At 43.0% G+C, this 22,534-nt stretch overlaps 1 protein-coding gene across 1 annotated transcript; it reads right to left on the bottom strand.

Moving 5' to 3' along the window:
- Nucleotides 1–475: 475 nt before the first annotated feature.
- On the bottom strand, nt 476–21,998 carry tsr3 (TSR3 ribosome maturation factor). The gene is made up of 6 exons (XM_060921123.1): nt 21,652–21,998; nt 12,771–12,972; nt 12,449–12,642; nt 12,032–12,202; nt 1,518–1,572; nt 476–1,199 (listed from the first exon to the last, which is right to left on the bottom strand). The coding sequence occupies exons 1-6, from the start codon at nt 21,770–21,772 to the stop codon at nt 1,067–1,069; spliced, it is 876 nt and encodes a 291-aa protein (XP_060777106.1). The 5' UTR covers nt 21,773–21,998; the 3' UTR covers nt 476–1,066.
- Nucleotides 21,999–22,534: the final 536 nt, after the last annotated feature.

The raw sequence follows: 22,534 nt of genomic DNA, 5'->3' as shown, positions 1-22,534 counted from the left end.
AATATTGGATCATTTCCCTCAATAAATAAATGACCGAGTATAATATTTTTGTCTCATTTGTTTAACTGGGTTCTCTTTATCGACTGTTAGGACTTGTGTGAAAATCTGATGTTTGAGGTCACATTTATGCAGAAATATTGAAAATTCGCAAGGGTTCACAAACTTTCAAGCACCACTGTACGCAAATACAGAAAGCCATCAGAGGCTGCGGACAGGATTTCAAGGTGGCTTTGGATCACGAGGGATGATCCGTAGTTCACGAAAGCCGCTTGGACACAAACCAAGGACTCATCGCGCAGCCCTGGGAAAGGGTGGCTGATGATTGGACCGAAAAAAACGAGGATCGTCTGAACAGGATTAGATGTTCCACAACTACGAATGGATGAAAAAAAGTCCACAAGTCCTCTGCTATAAGAGGAATAACCCACTTTGTGATATACGGTCATGGGAAAATAATCAATCAACAATAGGGTAATTGCTCACAAACAAGTTTTTTTAATTAAGAAGGAAATATAATTACATTACAGTACATGACTAAGTATAAAGAGCAACACCAATAAGAGCTTTTTTTTTGTGTGTGTGTTTTAACGCACCCGTCTCTAACAATTCTTCATTCCTAAACACAGCATGGTGACGAGCGGGAAGTGTCCAAATACAGAAAACCTGTCACCAGGTTCAGTTCTGCGTCCTGAAAGGTGCCAATTTGTCATTACACGTTCAAGTCATGTTGGAATTTCAGTCATGACAAGCACCTTGTTGTGGCAGAGAGAGATATTCTGGAGAAAAAACAAGAATTTCCGGTCCATCCAACTTCCTGGATGCACTGCTGTAGCTCGGTTGTATTTGTCGAGCAACTCTGTGTCCGTGTTAATTTACGCATCTCTGTCTGGACAGCAACATCATCATGATCTACAGAACATCCTGTGTGACGCAGGATCTCTCTCAGCATATCAGGGTTTTTTTCCCCCTTTTCCCTGAGCACCCTACCTTCATAAAATGAATCTAAAACCTGCTTTGCTTGAGCCCGAGCACTCTGGGACACACCCAAATACGTGTTTGCGTTTCTTCACGACTCCTCTTCACCATTCTTCTTCTCATTTCTCGCATGTTCATCTTCAGCCTCCTCCTCCTCTTCTTCCTCCTCCTCCTCCTCCTCCGACGTCTCTTCCTCGCCACTTTCAGTGTCGTCTTCTTCCACTCTACAGGCACCAAAAGGTGAGAAAATGAGCACCGTGCACAAGTATCTCACACACACACACACCACTGCATAAAACATTATTTATTGATTAGAGCAGGTGAAGCACCAAAGTCATCGTCCACAAATTCAAAGTGACAGAATGCTGTTATGAAAGTACAAGAACCGAGTGTTCCAGAAGAAATGGCATCCCCTCATTTTTTTTTTTTTAATTTTTTTAAATTGTTCTCTAAGGAGATACAAATATGAAGTGTGTATGATACTCTCGATCTGTGTGTAAAATCATAACACAGTAAGTGAACGGTGCAGTGTTTCTTCCTACCGGGCTGGCCTGTTGAGGTTCATACACTCTCTCCCCGATTCCACATCGAAAGGATCTGAGTCAAACACACACACACATACACACACATTTATTAAACACCTGGATCAACTTGCACTTTTATAAATTTTTGTGCTTTATTTTAGTGCACAGATTTGGTTTCTGAATCCTGAAGAAGTTAAATGAGCATAAATACACAGGTGATGACAGAAAATTGTGCACCCTGATTGGTCAAGAGACTCGGACTATTTCTCGATAATCACCTCGAGCGACTCGGCAAAACGGCGCCCGGTCGCTTCGTCAGCGTAAGTGAGGAAGAATTCGAAATTATGAAAGAAACTGCTGTTCCTAAAAGCGCAAAAGTTTGGTCTAAAACTACTCAAAGGGAAGGTGGAATTGCGATTTAGTTTATCGATTTCAAAACAAAAAAAGTATTTTATGTGACAAGCCTGCACCACACTTATTACATTTTCTTTTGAAGTTTGAAAAAAAAAATTTTTAAATGAGATTTAAAAAAAAAAAAAAAAAAATCTGCTCTGCGTATTTATATTAAAACATTTATCCGCCTCAGGCTCAGTGAATAATAACCTGTACTTCATCTTGGTTGTTATTGAACAGTTATTCCATGAAATCGAGTAGTACGTGAGCCGAGAGCCGGCGAGGCGCGTCGCACCGAGATTGACTGGAATAAGTGTTTTTATTCTCTCCACATTCACTGGATTTTGACAAAGAGAGCATTTTTAGTTTTAATTTTTGCAAATTAGAGAAAAAAAAACTTTACAAAAACATCCGACAAAATAATTTCCTCTTAGGCAAGGCAAGGCAAGTTTATTTATATAGCACATTTCATACACAATGGCAGTTCAATGTGCTTTACAGAAACAAAAACAGTAAACAATAGAGAAATAAAATTACATAAAATAATTTTATTTTTAATCTAAAACAATTAAAAGAATTAAAAGAATTAAAAGAAAATAATAAGAATTAGACAATAGTAGAAATAAAATAATAAAATGCCAAAAAGAAAAAAAGGAGCAAAAGAGAAAGAAACCAGCGGAATAAAATAGAATAAAATTAAAGTAAATTTAAAACATGCAGAGAAAGTAAAGATTATAAAAAATGTAAAAATATTAATTATTTAACAGAAAGCATCTGAAAACAGCTTGGTCTTTAGTCTAGATTTGAAGCTGCCAACAGCAGGAGCATTTTTAATGTCCTCTGGCAGTTGGTTCCATAGCTGCACTGCATAGTAGCTAAAAGCTGCTTCACCACACTTTGTTTTAACAACTGGTTTTAATAGTAAATTTTTCTGTTTTGATCTGGTAGATCTGATTGGGTTAGGCCGCTGCAACATATCAGAGAGGTAATCGGGCCCTGTACCATTTAGAGATTTGTACACCAGCAGCAATGCTTTAAAGTCAATTCTGTAGCTTACTGGAAGCCAGTGAAGGGACCTTAGAATTGGAGTAATGTGCTCTCTTCTTTTTGTTCGTGTGAGAACCCTCGCTGCTGCATTTTGAACCAGCTGAAGTCGTTTGATGGTCTTTTTTGGCAGGCCTGTGAAAAGGCCATTGCAGTAATCAACCCTACTAGAGATGAAGGCATGTATTAGTTTTTCCAGATCATTTTTTGACACAAGTCCTCTTAGTTTGGAAATGTTTTTTAGGTGATAAAATGCCATTTTAGTGATTGGTTTCATGTGACTGTCAAAGTTTAGCTCGCTGTCAATGAAAAGATTTTTAACCATTTCTTTAGTTTTAATCCCTTTTGTGTCAAGAATAGTGGTAATCCTGAGTCTTTCATCTTTTTTCCCAAATAGAATTACTTCTGTTTTATCTGTGTTCAGCTGAAGAAAATTTTGTGACATCCAGCTATTGATTTGATCGATGCACTGGTAGAGACATTCAAGGGGGGCATAATCATTAGGTGATAGAGCAAAATAAATTTGGGTATCATCTGCATAGCAGTGATACAAAATTGAATTTTTATTGATAATTTGCCCAAGTGGGAGCATATAGAATCTTAGAATGCAAACAAACCGGTGAAATGACAGGAGCAATTTGTGAAAAATGCGATAATACTTTCGTTCCATATTTTGTTGATTTTTCTTGTATTTTGTTTTCAAGTAGAGTTTTTATTTCATCCTTGGCTGGTTAACCAAAACACACGCGCCGCCATTTTGTTTTTCTCCACGCACGGTATTCTTGGGTTTCGGTCACGTGACTTTTCTTCGCGATTTCACTTCCAGTAAAACAGCTGGTGGTCTAGCGCAGTGGTTTTCAAAGTAGGGGCCGCCAGGGGGGCCTCAGAAAGTTGGAGGGACGATAACAAAAAAAAATTGCGGAAAAAAACATATACTTTTTTAAAATAATAATTATTAAATATATTGTAATTAGTTTTTTAATCATTATTATAAAATATAATTATTAATAATAATACATCATATCGAAACGTTGTTTGCCATGCTCATCTCTCCGATTGCCTGCGACATTGCGGTTTGCACCATTTATCAAGCTGCTTTGCTCCTCAAGCTAGCGTACTGCTAGCGCAAAATGGACAGGTTTTTGAAGAAGAGACCGAAGGAACAAACCAACAGCCCTGCTGTGGAGGACACTGCTGCGAAAAAAACCTAAGAAGTCCTGGCCAACTAAAATCCGAAAATATGAGGCAGCATACAACCCCGATTCCAAAAAAGTTGGGACAAAGTACAAACTGTAAATAAAAACGGAATGCGATAATTTACAAATCTCAAAAACTGATATTGTATTCACAATAGAACATAGACAACATATCAAATGTCGAAAGTGAGACATTTTGAAATTTCATGCCAAATATTGGCTCATTTGAAATTTCATGACAGCAACACATCTCAAAAAAGTTGGGACAGGGACAATAAGAGGCTGGAAAAGTTAAAGGTACAAAAAAGGAACAGCTGGAGGACCAAATTGCAACTCATTAGGTCAATTGGCAATAGGTCATTAACATGACTGGGTATAAAAAGAGCATCTTGGAGTGGCAGCGGCTCTCAGAAGTAAAGATGGGAAGAGGATCACCAATCCCCCTAATTCTGCGCCGACAAATAGTGGAGCAATATCAGAAAGGAGTTCGACAGTGTAAAATTGCAAAGAGTTTGAACACATCATCATCTACAGTGCATAATATCATCAAAAGATTCAGAGAATCTGGAAGAATCTCTGTGCGTAAGGGTCAAGGCCGGAAAACCATACTGGGTGCCCGTGATCTTCGGGCCCTTAGACGGCACTGCATCACATACAGGCATGCTTCTGTATTGGAAATCACAAAATGGGCTCAGGAATATTTCCAGAGAACATTATCTGTGAACACAATTCACCGTGCCATCCGCCGTTGCCAGCTAAAACTCTATAGTTCAAAGAAGAAGCCGTATCTAAACATGATCCAGAAGCGCAGACGTCTTCTCTGGGCCAAGGCTCATTTAAAATGGACTGTGGCAAAGTGGAAAACTGTTCTGTGGTCAGACGAATCAAAATTTGAAGTTCTTTATGGAAATCAGGGACGCCGTGTCATTCGGACTAAAGAGGAGAAGGACGACCCGAGTTGTTATCAGCGCTCAGTTCGGAAGCCTGCATCTCTGATGGTATGGGGTTGCATTAGTGCGTGTGGCATGGGCAGCTTACACATCTGGAAAGACACCATCAATGCTGAAAGGTATATCCAGGTTCTAGAGCAACATATGCTCCCATCCAGACGACGTCTCTTTCAGGGAAGACCTTGCATTTTCCAACATGACAATGCCAAACCACATACTGCATCAATTACAGCATCATGGCTGCGTAGAAGAAGGGTCCGGGTACTGAACTGGCCAGCCTGCAGTCCAGATCTTTCACCCATAGAAAACATTTGACGCATCATAAAACGGAAGATACGACAAAAAAGACCTAAGACAGTTGAGCAACTAGAATCCTACATTAGACAAGAATGGGTTAACATTCCTATCCCTAAACTTGAGCAACTTGTCTCCTCAGTCCCCAGACGTTTACAGACTGTTGTAAAGAGAAAAGGGGATGTCTCACAGTGGGAAACATGGCCTTGTCCCAACTTTTTTGAGATGTGGTGTTGTCATGAAATTTAAAAAAAAAAAAAATCACCTAATTTTTCTCTTTAAATGATACATTTTCTCAGTTTAAACATTTGATATGTCATCTATCTTCTATTCTGAATAAAATATGGAATTTTGAAACTTCCACATCATTGCATTCCGTTTTTATTTACAATTTGTACTTTGTCCCAACTTTTTTGGAATCGGGGTTGTACATTAAGTATGGCTTTACAGCCATACAGAAAAATGGCCATGATTGCCCGAAATGCGTCCTCTGTCTGGAGACCCTGTCAAACGAGTGCTTAAAACCTTCGAAACTTCAGTGTCACTTGGTACAAAAACATCAGATAGATGCCGAAAAAACAGTAGATTTCTTCAGATGCAAAGAAGAGCATTTGGTCAGGCAATCTGCTGCATTCACCCAGCAAGCTACTGTCCCCGAAGGCATCATTTTTAGCCTCGTACCACATTGCTCGTGCTAAAAAACCTCACTCAATTGGAGAAGATTTGATTTTACCAGCCACCAAAGACATTGTCTGAGAATTGCTTGGTGAAGACGCCGCCAAAAAAAAAAAAAAAAAAAAAAAAAAATCGATGCTGTCCCACTCTCTGATAACACCGTGAGCCGACGGATTGGTGACATGGCTCAAGACGCATCTGCTCAGCTGTTGGAGCAGGTGAGAGCCAGCGAATACTTCGCACTTCAGCTGGATGAGAGCACAGATTTATCCAATGAGGCCCAACTGCTTGTGTACATCAGATTTATTTCACAGGAAAGATTTGTGGAGGAAATATTATTTTGTAAAGCGCTTGAAAGAAGAACTACTGGGAAAGACATTTTTCACGTTTTGGACGATTGCATCGAGTCTAACGGATTGGACCGGACCCGTTGTGTGGGGGTGTGTTCGGACGGAGCCGCGGCAACGACCGGGAAGATCAGTGGAGTGGCCGCGCTCATTAAGCAGAAGGCCTCGCGTGTAGTGGCCACACACTGTATGCTCCATCGCGAGGCACTGGTCGCAAAAAGGATGGATAACGAGTTGAATCAGGTACTACAGGAGGTTATACAGTTTATTGTTCAGTGCGAAAATATTTGTGTTGAAAACATGTTAGTTAATAATATTCTTATGCTAAACAAATGTAACAATTATTGACTATAGAGATCTTGCAGTCACGTGACCGGAAAGTACACAACCGCCATCTTGTCGGTCAAAAACACCGCTGAATACTGCTGTATTCGTGTACAGAATGGATCAATTTCAACCGACGGACTACACGGCTCATTTTTCTAATGAACAGATAACTAGATATATGTCTAAAATAAACGATCTACAGATTTGTGACCCTTATGGCTTACCGGACGGAGTTTTCACGACCGGATTTTGAACTGCCAGCGGAATACCCAGACGTGTATAATTACCTCATTAACTTTCCCTCGCTGTTCAGTGGTGAAGCACTGTGTGCCTATAAATCTCTGGACAGTTATCTTTACAGAAATTCAGGATTTGTCAGCGACTCAGATGTGGCATCTTGTAAACAAGAATCCTCACTGGATGGGTAAGTCACTTAAGTATTGAGTATAGCACTGACCAGCCGATTATAGAATAGAATAAGGTAATTCCAGCTGTAATTCCAAATCGTCCGTCTTGTTTACCATGGATCTGGCGTTGGAGAGGTAGAGGCTTAGCAGTGGAGATTTGAGTGGCTGTTTTCTGAGCTTAGTCAACAGGCCGGCTCTGCCTGCAGCCTCGCTTTTGCTTCCTCTCCTGACACCGCCTCCTTCGCTTTGCTTCCGATAACAATCCACGGAGACCCCGCTGGTCTCGCTATCTCGTCCGGAATGTTGTGCATGCGATGGAAATCGCTACAAACCGTCATTTTCTGCTGGAAACCCATGTCCAGTAAGTCCATACGGTTGTAGCGGATATTGAAGTCCGGTACAGACGAACAACACGCAAAAATACACACAAAAAACATAAAAACCGTGCACAGGTAGGGAGAGCTTGTAGCCGCAGCCGTTGTAGTAGAATTGTATATAGTAGGGTTTTCCAGAAGAAAAGGTAGAAGTAAAAGCAGAAGTAGAACCAGAAGTAGAAGGCGGAAATATGGCGTTTGACCGACAAGATGGCGTCTGTCACAATCTGGATCGGCTGTGACGTCACATGCAAGTGCTCCATTGAATAAAAGTAAGAGAAAACATTCTAAAAGTTGATGTTTCTTTACATATTTTGTAGCATTGTCTGTGGGTTTGCAAAGGGGGTCCCCGGCCAGAAGCTAATGCTGTTTGGGGGGCCTTGGCATGGAAAAGTTTGGGAACCCCTGCTCTAGCGAACCAAAACGGCTGCCGTAGTGCAAACAACTTATCCGAGTACGCTCGTAATCTAGAATCCACTGCTGGCTTTAGATCTATTCACAGGGTTCTTGCAGGATTCAGTAAGTTAAATTTTAGACCTTTTAAGACCATTATGAAAAATTTTTTAGACCAACATGAAGCATTACAACCTGCCCTACCCCCGCCCTTCCCAAAAAAAAGACAATCGAGTTCAATTCTCAAAACAAAGTCATTTGTATTGGTAAACTGACTATCAGGGATACAAACTGATTGTGTGCTTATTTATGTCACATAGCAACAAAAGTACAAGACAATAGAGTGATGCATACAATCTATACAATATCCAAGTTCCTCGGATTGACCAACCTAAAGGATTACAGCCCCCCCCCCCAAAAAAAAACACCGACCAAAAAATCAGTTCAATTCTCAAAAACAATGTAATTTTGTATTGCGTCTGTAAGACTACGTTCAGACTGCACCCTGAAACGACCCATATCCGATTTTTTTGCCCATATGCGACCTGTATCCGATTTGTTATTGACAATCTGAACGACACAGATCCGATTTTTTCACATGCGACCCAGGCTGCTTGGATACGTAGTCCTAATTCCGATGCAGATCCGTTATTTTCACATGCGACTGCAGTCTGACCGGACAGGTCGCATTCATGCGACCTACACGTCATCAACAAGAGACAAACGTCACTATTCTGCGTTGGCTAATCCCGCCTCTTTGGTGGAAAACAACAACATTTGTACAGTTTTCAGAATTTAAATAGACTTTTATAGAATTGATCAAGCTAATGGTGGATTTGGTAGGGACCTGGATGTTGATCTGTTAGCCTGATTAAATAAAACAGTTTCTATAACTGATTTATAACTTAAACCATCTTGTATTGCAAGATTATAAGATTGTTCTGGAAATTTCCAGTAATTTGACACCTTCGGTCTCATTAGCCGCCGCCACAAAAACCACATCGCCAGGTCTCGCCTCATCTCCATAGCAAACTGCACTGGTGTTTCTGCACCTTGAGCCAGCGCTGAGAGAAGTTGCAGAATTCAGCTGGCTATAAACAATCTAAATAAATATTTATAAAAATGTAGAAAAAGTTTATTGATATGACGAAATAAATATGTGCAAATTATTAAGCCTGAATTAAGAGTTTGGTAATACAGCGGCCGTATCCCAAATGACTGCCTACTGAAGCTCGAGTGCACTATATAGAGTTAAAAATCCATTCCTTCCTAGTAACATGTAGTGCACTTATATAGAAATTAGAGAGATATTTAGGAGTCAACCCTCGTTACCAGGCTACACGTTTTCATTTCAGTTCAGAAACAAAAACACACACGAGACCTCACACTTTAACACTAACCAGATAATTAAACAAACAAACAAAAAGAAATCATTAAACTTGAAGAGTGCGCTTTTTTTTTGTTTACGTATTACATAGATGTGCTTATTACGTGTCAATTTGCGCATACGGGACACTTTTGGGTCGTTTTCCGTTCATATTGGAGATCGCATACAAGTCTCATATAATTGGTAATGTGAACGGCCTAACAAAAAAATCAGATTTCACAACAAATCGGATACGGGTCGTTTCAGGTTGCAGTCTGAACGTAGTGTAAATGTCAAGTGCCTCAGGTTTTGACGTCTCCGTGGACCCGAAAGTCGCCTGACTGTTATTTGGCCAATGTTGAACAGCTGGACCAGGCAGCGATGTTGGCTGCGATACTGACAAAAAGCTTGAGATTGGCTGGCGACATTGCGAGCTCTTCACAGCAATCTGATGTTTTCCAGCTTTAGCGTGGGACTCCAGGGCCTTCACGCCTAAAGTCCCCAACTGAATTATTTTCCTGCAGACTTTGCAGCGAGCCGCATACCTATCACCTGCTGCGGCTTCTAACCAGTTTCGAAATTCTTCACGTTCAAGCCAAGCTTCATTAAACCGACACTTTCCCATTTTACTCACTATTATTCGACGCGCTATCCACACTCTTCATCGCACTGCCAACACAACCGCTAACCTTCTCTGACTGCCACAGACTGCATAAACTCGGCGGGAACTTAGAAGGTAGAACTATGGTAGGCGTAGTGGACAAACTGGACCGTTGCATACCGTATTTTCTGGACTATAGAGCGCACCTGTATATAAGCCGCATCCGCTCTATTTTTTTAAAAAAATTTAAAAGATATACAAGCCGCACTGGGCTATAAGCCGCAGATATCTATGTTGAAAAATTAGATATTTACTGCATGTACAGAACGATTTTGTACTGTAAATGTACATGTATGTACCTGAACAGATTCTTTCCGAACAGTGCCTTTTAACACGGCAGCAACTTTGCTGATTAAAACGGAACAGAACCAAGAGAAAATAACCGGTATTTATTTACCTTCATTTCTCCTGTGTTTGAAACCACAAGTCACTTTAATCATCTTCGCTGGATTTGAAAATAATTACCAGTTAGTAATTTGTCGTGCGTGTTCTATCTGCTAAAGATCTGCTAATTCTTCTTTGCATTGATTTTTCGTCTATCTTATTTTTGATTCTACTTCCGGTTAGAGCGCCCCTAGCGGTGGAAGAAAAATCCACAGAATAGCCGCACCTTTGTATAAGCCGCATGGTTCAAAACCTAGGAAAAAAGTAGCGGCTTATAGTCCAGAAAATACAGTACTTGCCGCGATCATCGGTGATTGAAGTTTTTTAGCAGGCAGACAACAACGCAACCGGCACATTTTTCATTAAAGTTTCGCAGGCACTTCTAGGAACGGACTGAGCGGATGTAAGAATTTTAGACTTGGATAAATAAAATTTTAGACCTGGGATGAAAATGTGTGGGTTTTTTTTAGACATTTTAAGGCCTAAAATTTAACTTTCTGAATTTTAGACTTTTTTAGACCCCGCGGGAACCCTGTATTCAGAGGATTGCTGTGTGTAATGGAATCGACCCCTACAGTCTGGGAAAGAAGGATTTGTCATACGATCTCGAAAACGACCCTTCAGTCGAGTTCCCCGACATCTTGAAAAATCTGGTGTTGCAGACGTCCTTCTACACCGCAAAACACATGAAAGCGTGGAAGAGTACGGAGGCTTACAGCTTTTTTCTATGTGGCTGGGTAAAGGACCTCGCTATCAAGTCGCTGCCCAATGAATCCTGGATTGTTTTTGCCCGTGTGAGTATGTCTTTTTGTTTTTAAGCTTTTCGTTCGCGTCTTTACAACGAAGCGCTGCAAGTTGAAGCGTAAACAAACAGTTCACTTGATTCTGACTTGTGTTGGCTCTTATCTCTCAGGGAAATCATTCACAAAGATCATCAGAAACCCCTTTAAAGACCTGGATCTGAGTTAAACAAGACGGAGAAGAAGTGATCACGGCGCACTGTAACTGTACGGCTGGGGAAGAATTTTGTCGCGACCTTCATGCGTATGGACTTTGTGAGGAGTGAACAAAGAAACAGCTGGGGACTTTAGCGCTTCGGGACAAAAAAAAAAAAAAAGTCCCGTAAAATAACGACACACAGCAAGAAAAGTACTTGGAAAACACGAAGGACAGAGCTGAGAGGGAAATGCAAACCTTTGACCAAGTGAAACTCGAGCATGCTTCGACTCGGCTCCGTTCGATTTCAGCGAGAGGTTCGAAAGCCACCTTTCTTGACGTCTTTTTGTGAAATCCTGTGTTCGGTTTGTTCAGCCTTTTTTATTAGTTCACGGCGAACCCTGAAGAAACTTATCAGTTTTACAGTTTGAGCAACTTAAAACAACGCAAGCGTCAGGCGTTTTTCACGCGAGCAATGCATCTTCTCCGTACAAACGCTTTGTCAAACAGGTAAAGTTTTGAATACCTCACGAGGCGGATGTGACGTCACGTGAAACCCAAGAATATGAGCTGATATCCTAGCCAATCAGAGCACACGACTGCTCGTATCCAGTAAGCGTGGATAGAATAATCACCGATATTCACTTTGCCGCCCGTAAATAATACAAATTACAAAAAAAGCACAAGAAGGTAGAAGTATGTGCACTTCTGAGTCTGAAGGAAAAGTCGATAAAGGCATGTTGGACGGAAAACGAAACTAAAAGGTCCAAGGTGAAAAGCCTTACCCAAGTCTTCCTCCTCAGAGGGGGAGGCGGTGAGGTATTCCTTCTCCACCATGAGCAGCTCCTCTTCTGATGTGCAGGCAGCGTAGCGCTCGAGAAGTGTTTTATTCAGCTCGAGAAACCCCAAACCCCACTTAAACTTCCTCAACAGGAGCACAGCCAGGTCTCGAAAACCTAACACACACACAAACAGAGTCGAAAGCTCATCCTCTAGTATCAGTGTCTTTTTTTTTTCCTTTGACTGACAGGTGAGGTGTTGAGTAGCAACACAGGGACCACCGTGTGGATCTATATGATCACCGTTGAGTGCAAGCTGAAACTTTATGACACAAATAATGAATTTATTCAGAAAACCGTATTCCTGAACGTAACAAACGGGGTGTGCCGTTCTCAGAAAATAATCATCAATGACCTAATTACCTACGATGCAGAAGGTGGCTGCGTAAGCCTCGACGCAGCTCAGCTTGCACGGCTTGCCGTAGTTCACAGGATTCGCCGCCACCAAGTAAGGCAGCAGCCTCGGGTGCGAGCCAATCATCTTACTGAAGGGCGTGTCCTCGAGCCTCGCCCACGAGCAGTCGATCACAGCAACTCCTGCCTCAGCCACGATCTTCCTGATGAGCACAGATCAGTCGAGTAAACACAGTACTCTTGTGAGGGAAGGAAAGTCGGCGCTTGGTCCGACAAATCAAAACGCTGCGAAAGTTGCCTGCGTTTAACGGCGAGTCCCACTCGAGCTCACCTGTCAGCGGGTGTAACGTATTTGGTGCCCATGGGGCTGAGGATGAGGCCGTTAAAACGCTGGTTGAGTCGGAGGCAGCGCACCAGGCCTTTCCGTGCCAGTTTGCGTCCGGTGCAGCGCTTCGGGTCGCAGTGACCCAGTTCCCACATGGCCAGGGGGCACGGCAACTTCACACACTCCACCACCTCTTCGCTTTTACTCGCTGTAACACACACACACACATTCATTTTTATGACATCTAGAAGCGACCTTCATTCACATCAATGCTGAATAATGCTGTGGCAAGCCTGACCCTTCAAAATGACACTCCACTTAAAGGGGAACTGAAGTCATTTTTAAACTCGCTTTATTTCTTCATTAACGTGTTATTCAGTTACGTTTTTGATTTTCGTAACCTTATATCGGCAACTAATTGCAATTAAATATGATACTTATTGGCCTGGGCGGCACGGTGGTGTAGTGGTTAGCGCTGTCGCCTCACAGCAAGAAGGTCCGGGTTCGAGCCCCGTGGCCAGCGAGGGCCTTTCTGTGTGGAGTTTGCATGTTCTCCCCGTGGGTTTCCTCCGGGTGCTCCGGTTTCCCCCACAGTCCAGAGACATGCAGGTTAGGTTAACTGGTGACTCTAAGGCTACGTTTACATTAGACCGTATCTGTCTCGTTTTCTTCGCGGATGCACTGTCCGTTTACATTAAACCCCCTGGAAACGCCGGGAAACGGGAATCCGCCAGCGTCCACGTCTTCAATCCAGATCGTGTCAGCTCCGGTGCTGTGTAAACATTGAGATACGCGAATACGCTGTGCTGAGCTCTAGCTGGCGTCTCATTGGACAACGTCACTGTGACATCCACCTTCCTGATTCGCTGGCATTGGTCATGTGACGCGACTGCTGAAAAACGGCGCGGACTTCCGCCTTGTATCACCTTTCATTAAAGAGTATAAAAGTATGAAAATACTGATGCAAATACTGCCCATTGTGTAGTTATGATTGTCTTTAGGCTTGCCATCCTTCCACTTGCAAGTGGTAAGTGATATGCGCTGGGATCACACACACAGCGGCTCAGTCCCGAATCACGGCTTGTTCACTTCACTCGCGCGCTGTGTGAGCTGCGCAGGGCCGGAGTGCGCACCCTCCAGAGGGCACTCGCTGTTCAGGGCGGAGTGATTTGGAGCGCAGGATGCCTGCGGAGCCGAGCGTATCCGTGTATTAGGCTTGCCATCCTTCTACTTGCAAGTGGTGAGCCTTGCGCATGCCCTAAATGCACTGGGATCATGTTACGCGCCGTCTGAAATGCACTGGGATCATGTTACGCGCCGTCTAAAGTCATGTGATTAGCGTATCCGCGTATTGGCGTTGCTGTGTGCACGGCTAACGGTTTTAGTGTAAACGCGAATCGTTTTAAGAACGTTAATCTGATGATCCGCTGATTCGACGTAATGTAAACGTGGCCTAAATTGACCGTAGGTGTGAATGTGAGTGTGAATGGTTGTCTGTGTCTATGTGTCAGCCCTGTGATGACCTGGCGACTTGTCCAGGGTGTACCCCGCCTTTCGCCCATAGTCAGCCGGGATAGGCTCCAGCTCACCTTCGACCCTGTAGAACAGGATAAAGCAGCAAGAGATAATGAGATGAGATGAGACTTATTGGCCTTTTCGGTTTTTCGCCATGTTGAATCGAGTTCGTTTGGTCCACGGCAGTCGTCGCTTATCCGCGCGATCTTCACGAGACTTGTGCGAGACTTAGAAACGTGAAGACGTGTCAGCGCCGCCATTTTGATAACGGTTTTCCAAACGAAATATTGCACAAAAATGAGCTTAAATGATGATTACTGCATACTCTTTTTAAACTTTCCTGATTGCTATCAAAACAAACAAAACTTCCGGCTTGATTACATCAGGATTCGAAAGAGGGCGCACACATCTTTTGACAACGTTGGCAGATCAAGGTTCAACATTAACTTTTAAACCCACTTGGGTAAATTTCCACTTTCCCCTCAGTATTATCACTTTCCCCGGATTTTGCGAGTACTTTTTTTTTTTTTTAGGAAAACCATAGAATAGCTGTGAATTGCAACATAAAATGAAGATCACGCACTGAGTTGAAGTTTGGTTATTGGTTGAAAAGGACAAGAACAATTTTATCCAAAATAGTTTTTCCTGCCTTCGTCGATTTATTTCCATTTCACATGCATGCAGCTGTTGTGAAGTTCGCTGTGTTTGTGTTGAACTCTCTCAGACTGGAGGTTCATTCCTCGATAATGTTGAAATCATAAAATAGAAACCTATAACAAAGTTTGTATGAAGAAAACGATAGGGTGCCAAGACTTTTGAACAGTACTGTGTTTGAGAATATTTATATATCGGGTTTATCATACACCTCTAGGTTTAAAAAAAAAAAAAAAAAACCGCGCTGTGTCATGACAGACAGGATAATGTTTGAGTTAAAATTATTGTTTAGCGTGGAGGTTATGGGTGTTTTATACAGACCTGGCAACCTGTCACTGAATCAGTGCAGCTGGTCTGTCATAACGCAGCACGGGTTTTTTTGTTTTTGTTTTTAAATAAACCTAGAGGTGGATGATATAACAAAAATATATATAAAATATTTTGCCCAGGACTGTGTTCGTCTGATAACAGAAACAAAGCTCCAGCTCTCTGTGCTCTTGATCTGTTCTGTTCTTTCAGGATTTATCGCGCATGTCGCTCCTTGTTGAGTTTTTTATACCCGAGCTGTTTGAAATCAATCTGGGTTTTCGGTGTTGAATAAGGAAGCGGCTCCACCTGTAAGAAAATCAAACACTTACATGAAGGCGCTAACTCGAATGTGAGCAGAAAAAAAATAAAACGAGATTCTTAAGCAAACTCTTCCATCCTCACTTCCGACTTTCTGCTTTTGTCAAATACATTTTAAACACAATCGTGAATTTCTCTGGAGTTTTCAGGCTGAGCTCCTCTCCTCGTATTCTTTAACCGCTCATTTCCTAGTTGTTCTTGAAGCATTTGCTTCAATTTGTGAACATTTTTCTTGATAACGGGGAGACGGTAATGCCTTTTATCGATTTCTCTGTTTGAACAAACAAAAACAGCGCAAAAATTAACCAGATTGAAGACAGATTAAGGCCGAATCCCATTTTACCGCTTGGACCAACCCCTTGGCCCTTCCCCTCCATTTTGCGCGTTCACGTGAAGGGGTAGGGGTATCCCAATCCCAGTTAACGCGGAGGGGTAGGGGAAGGGGTAGGGCTTCTGTACCCCTCCAAACGGAGATTTTCCTGGAGCTGACTCCGAACGAAGGGGTTTGAGTGATTTCCCACAATGCCATGCGGATTTCAGCGAGATTTCATGCGGATGGCGGTTCCCGCGGCGAAAGATTGTCATAAATGTATTTTGTCCATTATTTACGTGTTTTAAGTTGTTATCCAGAGGAAACACGCCGCTTGATTCGCTTTCGAGCTGAGAATGAGCAGCGATTTCTGAAATCCAAGCTGCTGCTAAAAAGCTTTGGGAGTGAGTATTGTTTTCGGTTGCTTGACTGCGTACGTTTTGTTCTGTTATTCTCGCTTTTATTGTTTACATGAGTGTTCTGACACCTCATTCTGTCGGATGTGGTGCACGAAGCGCCAAAGATATCCCATTCAGTGGTGTTAGTTAACAAATCACACCCTGCCAGCAGAGATTTCTGGTTCTGCCTCTGGCTCTGACTGTAGCGGCTGGTCGCAGCCAATGACGCATTTGGTCGCGTTTTGCTAACGTAAACGCTGACAGAGGTACGCGATGACGTATGCGATCGTTGAAGGGCTATCCCAATACGTAGGGGTTGAATTTCAAGCCCTATCCCTTGTAGCTCAGTTTCAAGGGGAAGGGGGAGGGGAAGGGGTAGGGGTAGGGGTAGAAATTAGAATTGGGATTGGGCCTAATAAGCCTTGCTTGCATGAAAGACGGTGTCTGTCTGACCCCAGCTGTAATCATCACGTGATGCGTGACGTCATGTACGCTTACCATACTACAACAGCGGGGGGATATAAAACAACTTGGAAAGCAGTAAATGAAACCAAGACTAAGGCCCTGTTTACATTATTTCGAATCAGCGGATCATCAGATTAACATTTTTAAAACGATTCGCGTACACACACACAATTTCTGTGCCCGCAACAAAACCGTTCCCCGTGCACACAGCAACGTCAATACACGGATACGCTAATCACATGACTAATTAGACGGCACGTCACATGATCCCAGTGCATATCGGGCATGCGCAAGTCACTCACCACTTGCAAGTGGAAGGATGTCGTTGTAAAAAATGAAGTATGCCAGTCTGTTATCGGCGGTACTGGTACTACAATGACGCCTTTTTTACACCGTGTATGGCCTTCGTGTTTATGCTAGAAGGATCTAACAGTGTTCGGTACACTCTTCACCTCGCAGAACGGCCGTTTTTTGCGATTACAACAAGACTATTTAGTGCTACGGTAACCAACACACTTCCTGTATTGCTCATTCACTTAATGACTTCCTCAACACACTTCCTGTATTGCTCATTCATATGACCAACGTGGCATGACCAACGCCAGCGAATCAGGAAGGTGGATGTCACAGTGACGTTGTCCAATGACGACGTCAGCTAGAGTTCAGCACTGCGTATCCTCGTTCCTCAATGTTTACACAGCACCGGATCAGATACGTACTGGGTTGAATACGTGGGCCCTGGAGGATTCAAACTGTTCCGCCTGTGGAGTCGTTTTCCGGCGTTTTAATGTGCACGGACAGTGAATCTGCAACGAAAACGATACGGATACGGTCTAATGTAAACACCACCTAAGAAAACAGCCAAGACATAATGGCGGATACGGAGCGAGGGACGCTTTTAGGAACTGAAATAAAAGATCAAAAAGCCTAAAGCCAGTATCTCACTGGGCTGTGACAGCCTGCAACTAGTTGGAGACAACAATTGCGATAAAATATGCGAATTAGTGACAATTTTCACTTGGAATCACATTGAATTGATATTCGCATATTTTACCGCAATTGTTGTGTCTCCAACTAGTCGCAGCCCAGTGAGATACTGGCTGAACTCGCACTTCCTGTCTCACGGAAACTGACTTGAGAAGGGTTCGTGACGGCTTTGCGACACATTTGCGGCTATTTTGAGAGAAATTTTGTCGCACAAATTTTTTGAACATGTTCAAAATTTCAGCAACGAAGGAGCGACACTTTGCGACTCGCGCGAGGAAATCGAGAAGCCCCGCGAATGCTTCAAGACACTTTTGAAACTCTCTCGCGAATGATGTTCGCAAGCTGTCGCAGCCCAGTGAGATCCTGGCTTAATTTTTGTGGCGCTAGTTCGTAATATACGTTCATTCCAACTTGCCCGAATGCATGTTTCACTTGCCCCGGGCAATCGGGCAGTCCTTAAAGGGCATATTCTGGACCGATTTCATTTTTTTTTTAATATGAAAGCATGTCCCTTTACACACTCATGCAGAAGGGTAATTTTGCACAAGGCCATCTGTCTACAGCAGAAAATAAAACGCGTCTGGAAAAATCCCAAGGGAGTCTAGAGCCAGATTCGTGACGTCACCTGCGGAACCGAGCTTTGCACGGTTTCAGTGCACAGCCTGTGTAGACCAAGCGCTCCCGTTTCTCTCTCATCGTCCGGTCTTTTGGAAAACGATGAGTACTAATCCCATCATGATAGGTGTTGCTACACCCTCCTACGATACATCTGTTAACCATTTTAATAATTACGCGATAACGTTGAAGAAATTTGCAGAAAACCACCAGGTACAACCCCGATTCCAAAAAAGTTGGAACAAAGTACAAATTGTAAATAAAAACGGAATGCAATGATGTGGAAGTTTCAAAATTCCATATTTTATACAGAATAGAACATAGATGACATATCAAATGTTTAAACTGAGAAAATGTATCATTTAAAGAGAAAAATTAGGTGATTTTAAATTTCATGACAACAACACATCTCAAAAAAGTTGGGACAAGGCCATGTTTCCCACTGTGAGACATCCCCTTTTCTCTTTACAACAGTCTGTAAACGTCTGGGGACTGAGGAGACAAGTTGCTCAAGTTTAGGGATAGGAATGTTAACCCATTCTTGTCTAATGTAGGATTCTAGTTGCTCAACTGTCTTAGGTCTTTTTTGTCGTCTCTTCCGTTTTATGATGCGCCAAATGTTTTCTGTGGGTGAAAGATCTGGACTGCAGGCTGGCCAGTTCAGTACCCGGACCCTTCTTCTACGCAGCCATGATGCTGTAATTGATGCAGTACGTGGTTTGGCATTGTCATGTTGGAAAATGCAAGGTCTTCCCTGAAAGAGACGTCGTCTGGATGGGAGCATATGTTGCTCTAGAACCTGGATCTACCTTTCAGCATCGATGGCGTCTTTCCAGATGTGTAAGCTGCCCATGCCACACGCACTAATGCAACCCCATACCATCAGAGATGCAGGCTTCTGAACTGATCGCTGAGAACAACTTGGGTCGTCCTTCTCCTCTTTAGTCCGAATGGCACGGCGTCCCTGATTTCCATAAAGAACTTCAAATTTTGATTCGTCTGACCACAGAACAGTTTTCCACTTTGCCACAGTCCATTTTAAATGAGCTTTGGCCCAGAGAAGACGTCTGCGCTTCTGGATCGTGTTTAGATACGGCTTCTTCTTTGAACTATAGAGTTTTAGCTGGCAACGGCGGATGGCACGGTGAATTGTGTTCACAGATAATGTTCTCTGGAAATATTCCTGAGCCCATTTTGTGATTTCCAATACAGAAGCATGCCTGTATGTGATGCAGTGCCGTCTAAGGGCCCGAAGATCACGGGCACCCAGTATGGTTTTCCGGCCTTGACCCTTACGCACAGAGATTCTTCCAGATTCTCTGAATCTTTTGATGATATTATGCACTGTAGATGATGATGTGTTCAAACTCTTTGCAATTTTACACTGTCGAACTCCTTTCTGATATTGCTCCACTATTTGTCGGCGCAGAATTAGGGGGATTGGTGATCCTCTTCCCATCTTTACTTCTGAGAGCCGCTGCCACTCCAAGATGCTCTTTTTATACCCAGTCATGTTAATGACCTATTGCCAATTGACCTAATGAGTTGCAATTTGGTCCTCCAGCTGTTCCTTTTTTGTACCTTTAACTTTTCCAGCCTCTTATTGCCCCTGTCCCAACTTTTTTGAGATGTGTTGCTGTCATGAAATTTCAAATGAGCCAATATTTATCATGAAATTTCAAAATGTCTCACTTTCGACATTTGATATGTTTGTTCTATTGTGAACACAATATCGTTTTTTGAGATTTGTAAATTACACTACGTTCAGACTGCAACCTGAAACGACCCATATCCGATTTGTTGTGAAATCCGATTTTTTTGTAAGGCCGTTCACATTACCAATTATATGAGACTTGTATGCGATCTCCAATATGAACGGAAAACGACCCAAAAGTGTCCTGCATGCGCAAACTGACACGTAATAAGCACATCTACGTAATACGTAAACAAAAAAAAAGCCATTGTTGTTGTTTTCCACCAAAGAGGCGGGATTAAGGCCTCTGCATGCTCTTGCGACAAGGCTTTCGCAGATAGCTTTTCGCAGACAGTTGTAATTTATCGTTGAGCGGGGAGTATAGGCGTGCGCGATGTTATTCACCGCCACAACGCAAGGGGGCGTGAAGTCACTAGGAGTAGTTGGTGGGTGTGGTTAGTGGAGTGTTTATCCTCCGGTTACTTATAATGACTAGAACTGGAGTCGTATAGATGTACGCACTTCCTCACTTCCTCGATCAACCGCTCTTCGTGCTGCTCCATCTTCGCTTGTGGTTTTAAAAATGGCGGTCGTGAAAACAAAACAAACCGGGAAAGTAGGGAAGCGGAAGTGCGTGTACAGCGGATGTAGAGTGGACCAATCAGAGCCCTCTTGTCTGCGACGCTGTCTGCGAGGCTTCTGTGGTGGTCACAATTTTTGGGAGGTGCACGCAGAGCGTCTGCGAAGGTGGGGGGGCTACGCAGACGCTATCTGCGGCGCCGTCTGCGAGGACTGGGTTGTCAGCATAAATTGGCCTTTAGCCAACGCAGAATAGTGACGTTTGTCTCTTGTTGATGACGTGTAGGTCGCATGAATGCGACCTGTCCGGTCAGACTGCAGTCGCATGTGAAAATAACGGATATGCATCGGAATTAGGACCACATATCCAAGCGGCCTGAGTCGCATGTGAAAAAAATCGGATCTGTGTCGTTCAGATTGTCAATAACAAATCGGATACAGGTCGCATATGGGCAAAAAAATCGGATATGGGTCGTTTCAGGGTGCAGTCTGAACGTAGTCTTATTGCATTCCGTTTTTATTTATAATTTGTACTTTGTCCCAACTTTTTTGGAATCGGGGTTGTAGTTTTCTCATAAACAAACCAGCGCTGACGTAGGATTCAGACGGAGGCGTCCCGCACGCGACGTCACGAAAATCGACGTTTGCCGGGAAATCCAAATGCCAAGTTTTTTCAGAGGCGGACCAATTCGCCTCAAATGGCTCGATTTCAAGTGAATTGCGCAAGGTAAAAAAATTGCGCAGAATGTGACAGATATTTGGACAAACTTTAATATAAAATAGGAGAATTACATTGATATTGCTCCTGAATTTACCCGTGATACGCACTTTCAACGTCAAGCTCTGCAGGAGTCACATCACACATCACATCAAACATTTATAACCTCTTAAGGATCAGAACTCAGATATCCAGTGAGGGGGAGGTTTATGTGATATCGGTATCGTCAATACCGGTATCGCGATACCGATTACCATGCAATATATCGTGCAGACCCGAATGTATCCCTGACACCCAAGACAAGCGTGTCGTCTGGAAACACCCACCTTCCAAAACCTCCTGCATTTCCTCTGTAAAAGTTTCCAAAGACTTCCCTTTCATTTTGTGCCGCTTGTCTTTGCCTCTGCTGGTTTGTCGCTCGCTCTGAAACTGTTTTTTGCGCCCCATTGCTAATGCTAACTTCACCCGGCAGCCCTTATAGTTACTTCATACACTTTTCTCTCTTTTTTCGACGGCTAAGTATGCACTAACACTGATAACTTATCATTTTTACTTCACAATTAATACGCAGCAGGTCTAAATCTTTCATATTCCGCTTGTTTAGCACGCTAAGAAACGTTTGCTAGCGACGTGACGTATTGCATGCTAACATGCTAACAGGCTCCTCTCAGAAGACGCGTTCCAGCCAGAATACCCGGATGTGAGCCACGATTCTGATTGGTCTTCAAATCCCGTCTCGCCTTAGTCATAAAATATGTTCTTCGTTTAATTTGAAACGGGATATAAAACCACTGTCATATTATTAATAAGAATAATAACGATTAATTGTTGAAAACAGTCATCTGTTTTGATATATTTGTCACAAAGCAGCGTTCAGTCAGTCAGACTGCTGCAAACCTGATGCTTCCTTCAAGTGTTCTCGGATTTAGTGTGAACACGGGTTTTCGAGTTGCACACAAACACCATCACTGAAAACAACTTTGACAGACAATACTGAGTTTGACTTCTTTTTGTTTTTTATTATTGTAACACAAACAACGAGTTGGGGCAGCACGGTGGTGTAGTGGTTAGCGCTGTCGCCTCACAGCAAGAAGGTCCGGGTTCGAGCCCCGTGGCCGGCGAGGGCCTTTCTGTGCGGAGTTTGCATGTTCTCCCCGTGTCCGCGTGGGTTTCCTCCGGGTGCTCCGGTTTCCCCCACAGTCCAAAGAC

This window comes from Neoarius graeffei, chromosome 5 (assembly GCF_027579695.1).
Source record: "Neoarius graeffei isolate fNeoGra1 chromosome 5, fNeoGra1.pri, whole genome shotgun sequence".
In the NCBI taxonomy this organism is placed as follows: Eukaryota; Metazoa; Chordata; class Actinopteri; order Siluriformes; family Ariidae; genus Neoarius; species Neoarius graeffei.
The sequence above is the reverse complement of the archived record's forward strand: the minus strand, read 5'-3'. Positions and strand labels throughout refer to the sequence as shown.

Bases quoted from the DNA above. Each gene is read 5' to 3' on its own strand.
- tsr3 (XM_060921123.1), bottom strand. From the start codon at position 21,772: ATGGGGCGCAAAAAACAGTTTCAGAGCGAGCGACAAACCAGCAGAGGC. The intron at 12,643-12,770 runs GTGAGCTCGAGT...TGTGCTCATCAG, and splicing joins TACGTTACACCCGCTGACAG to GAAGATCGTGGCTGAGGCAG. The intron at 12,203-12,448 runs GTAATTAGGTCA...TGTGTGTGTTAG, and splicing joins AGCCACCTTCTGCATCGTAG to GTTTTCGAGACCTGGCTGTG.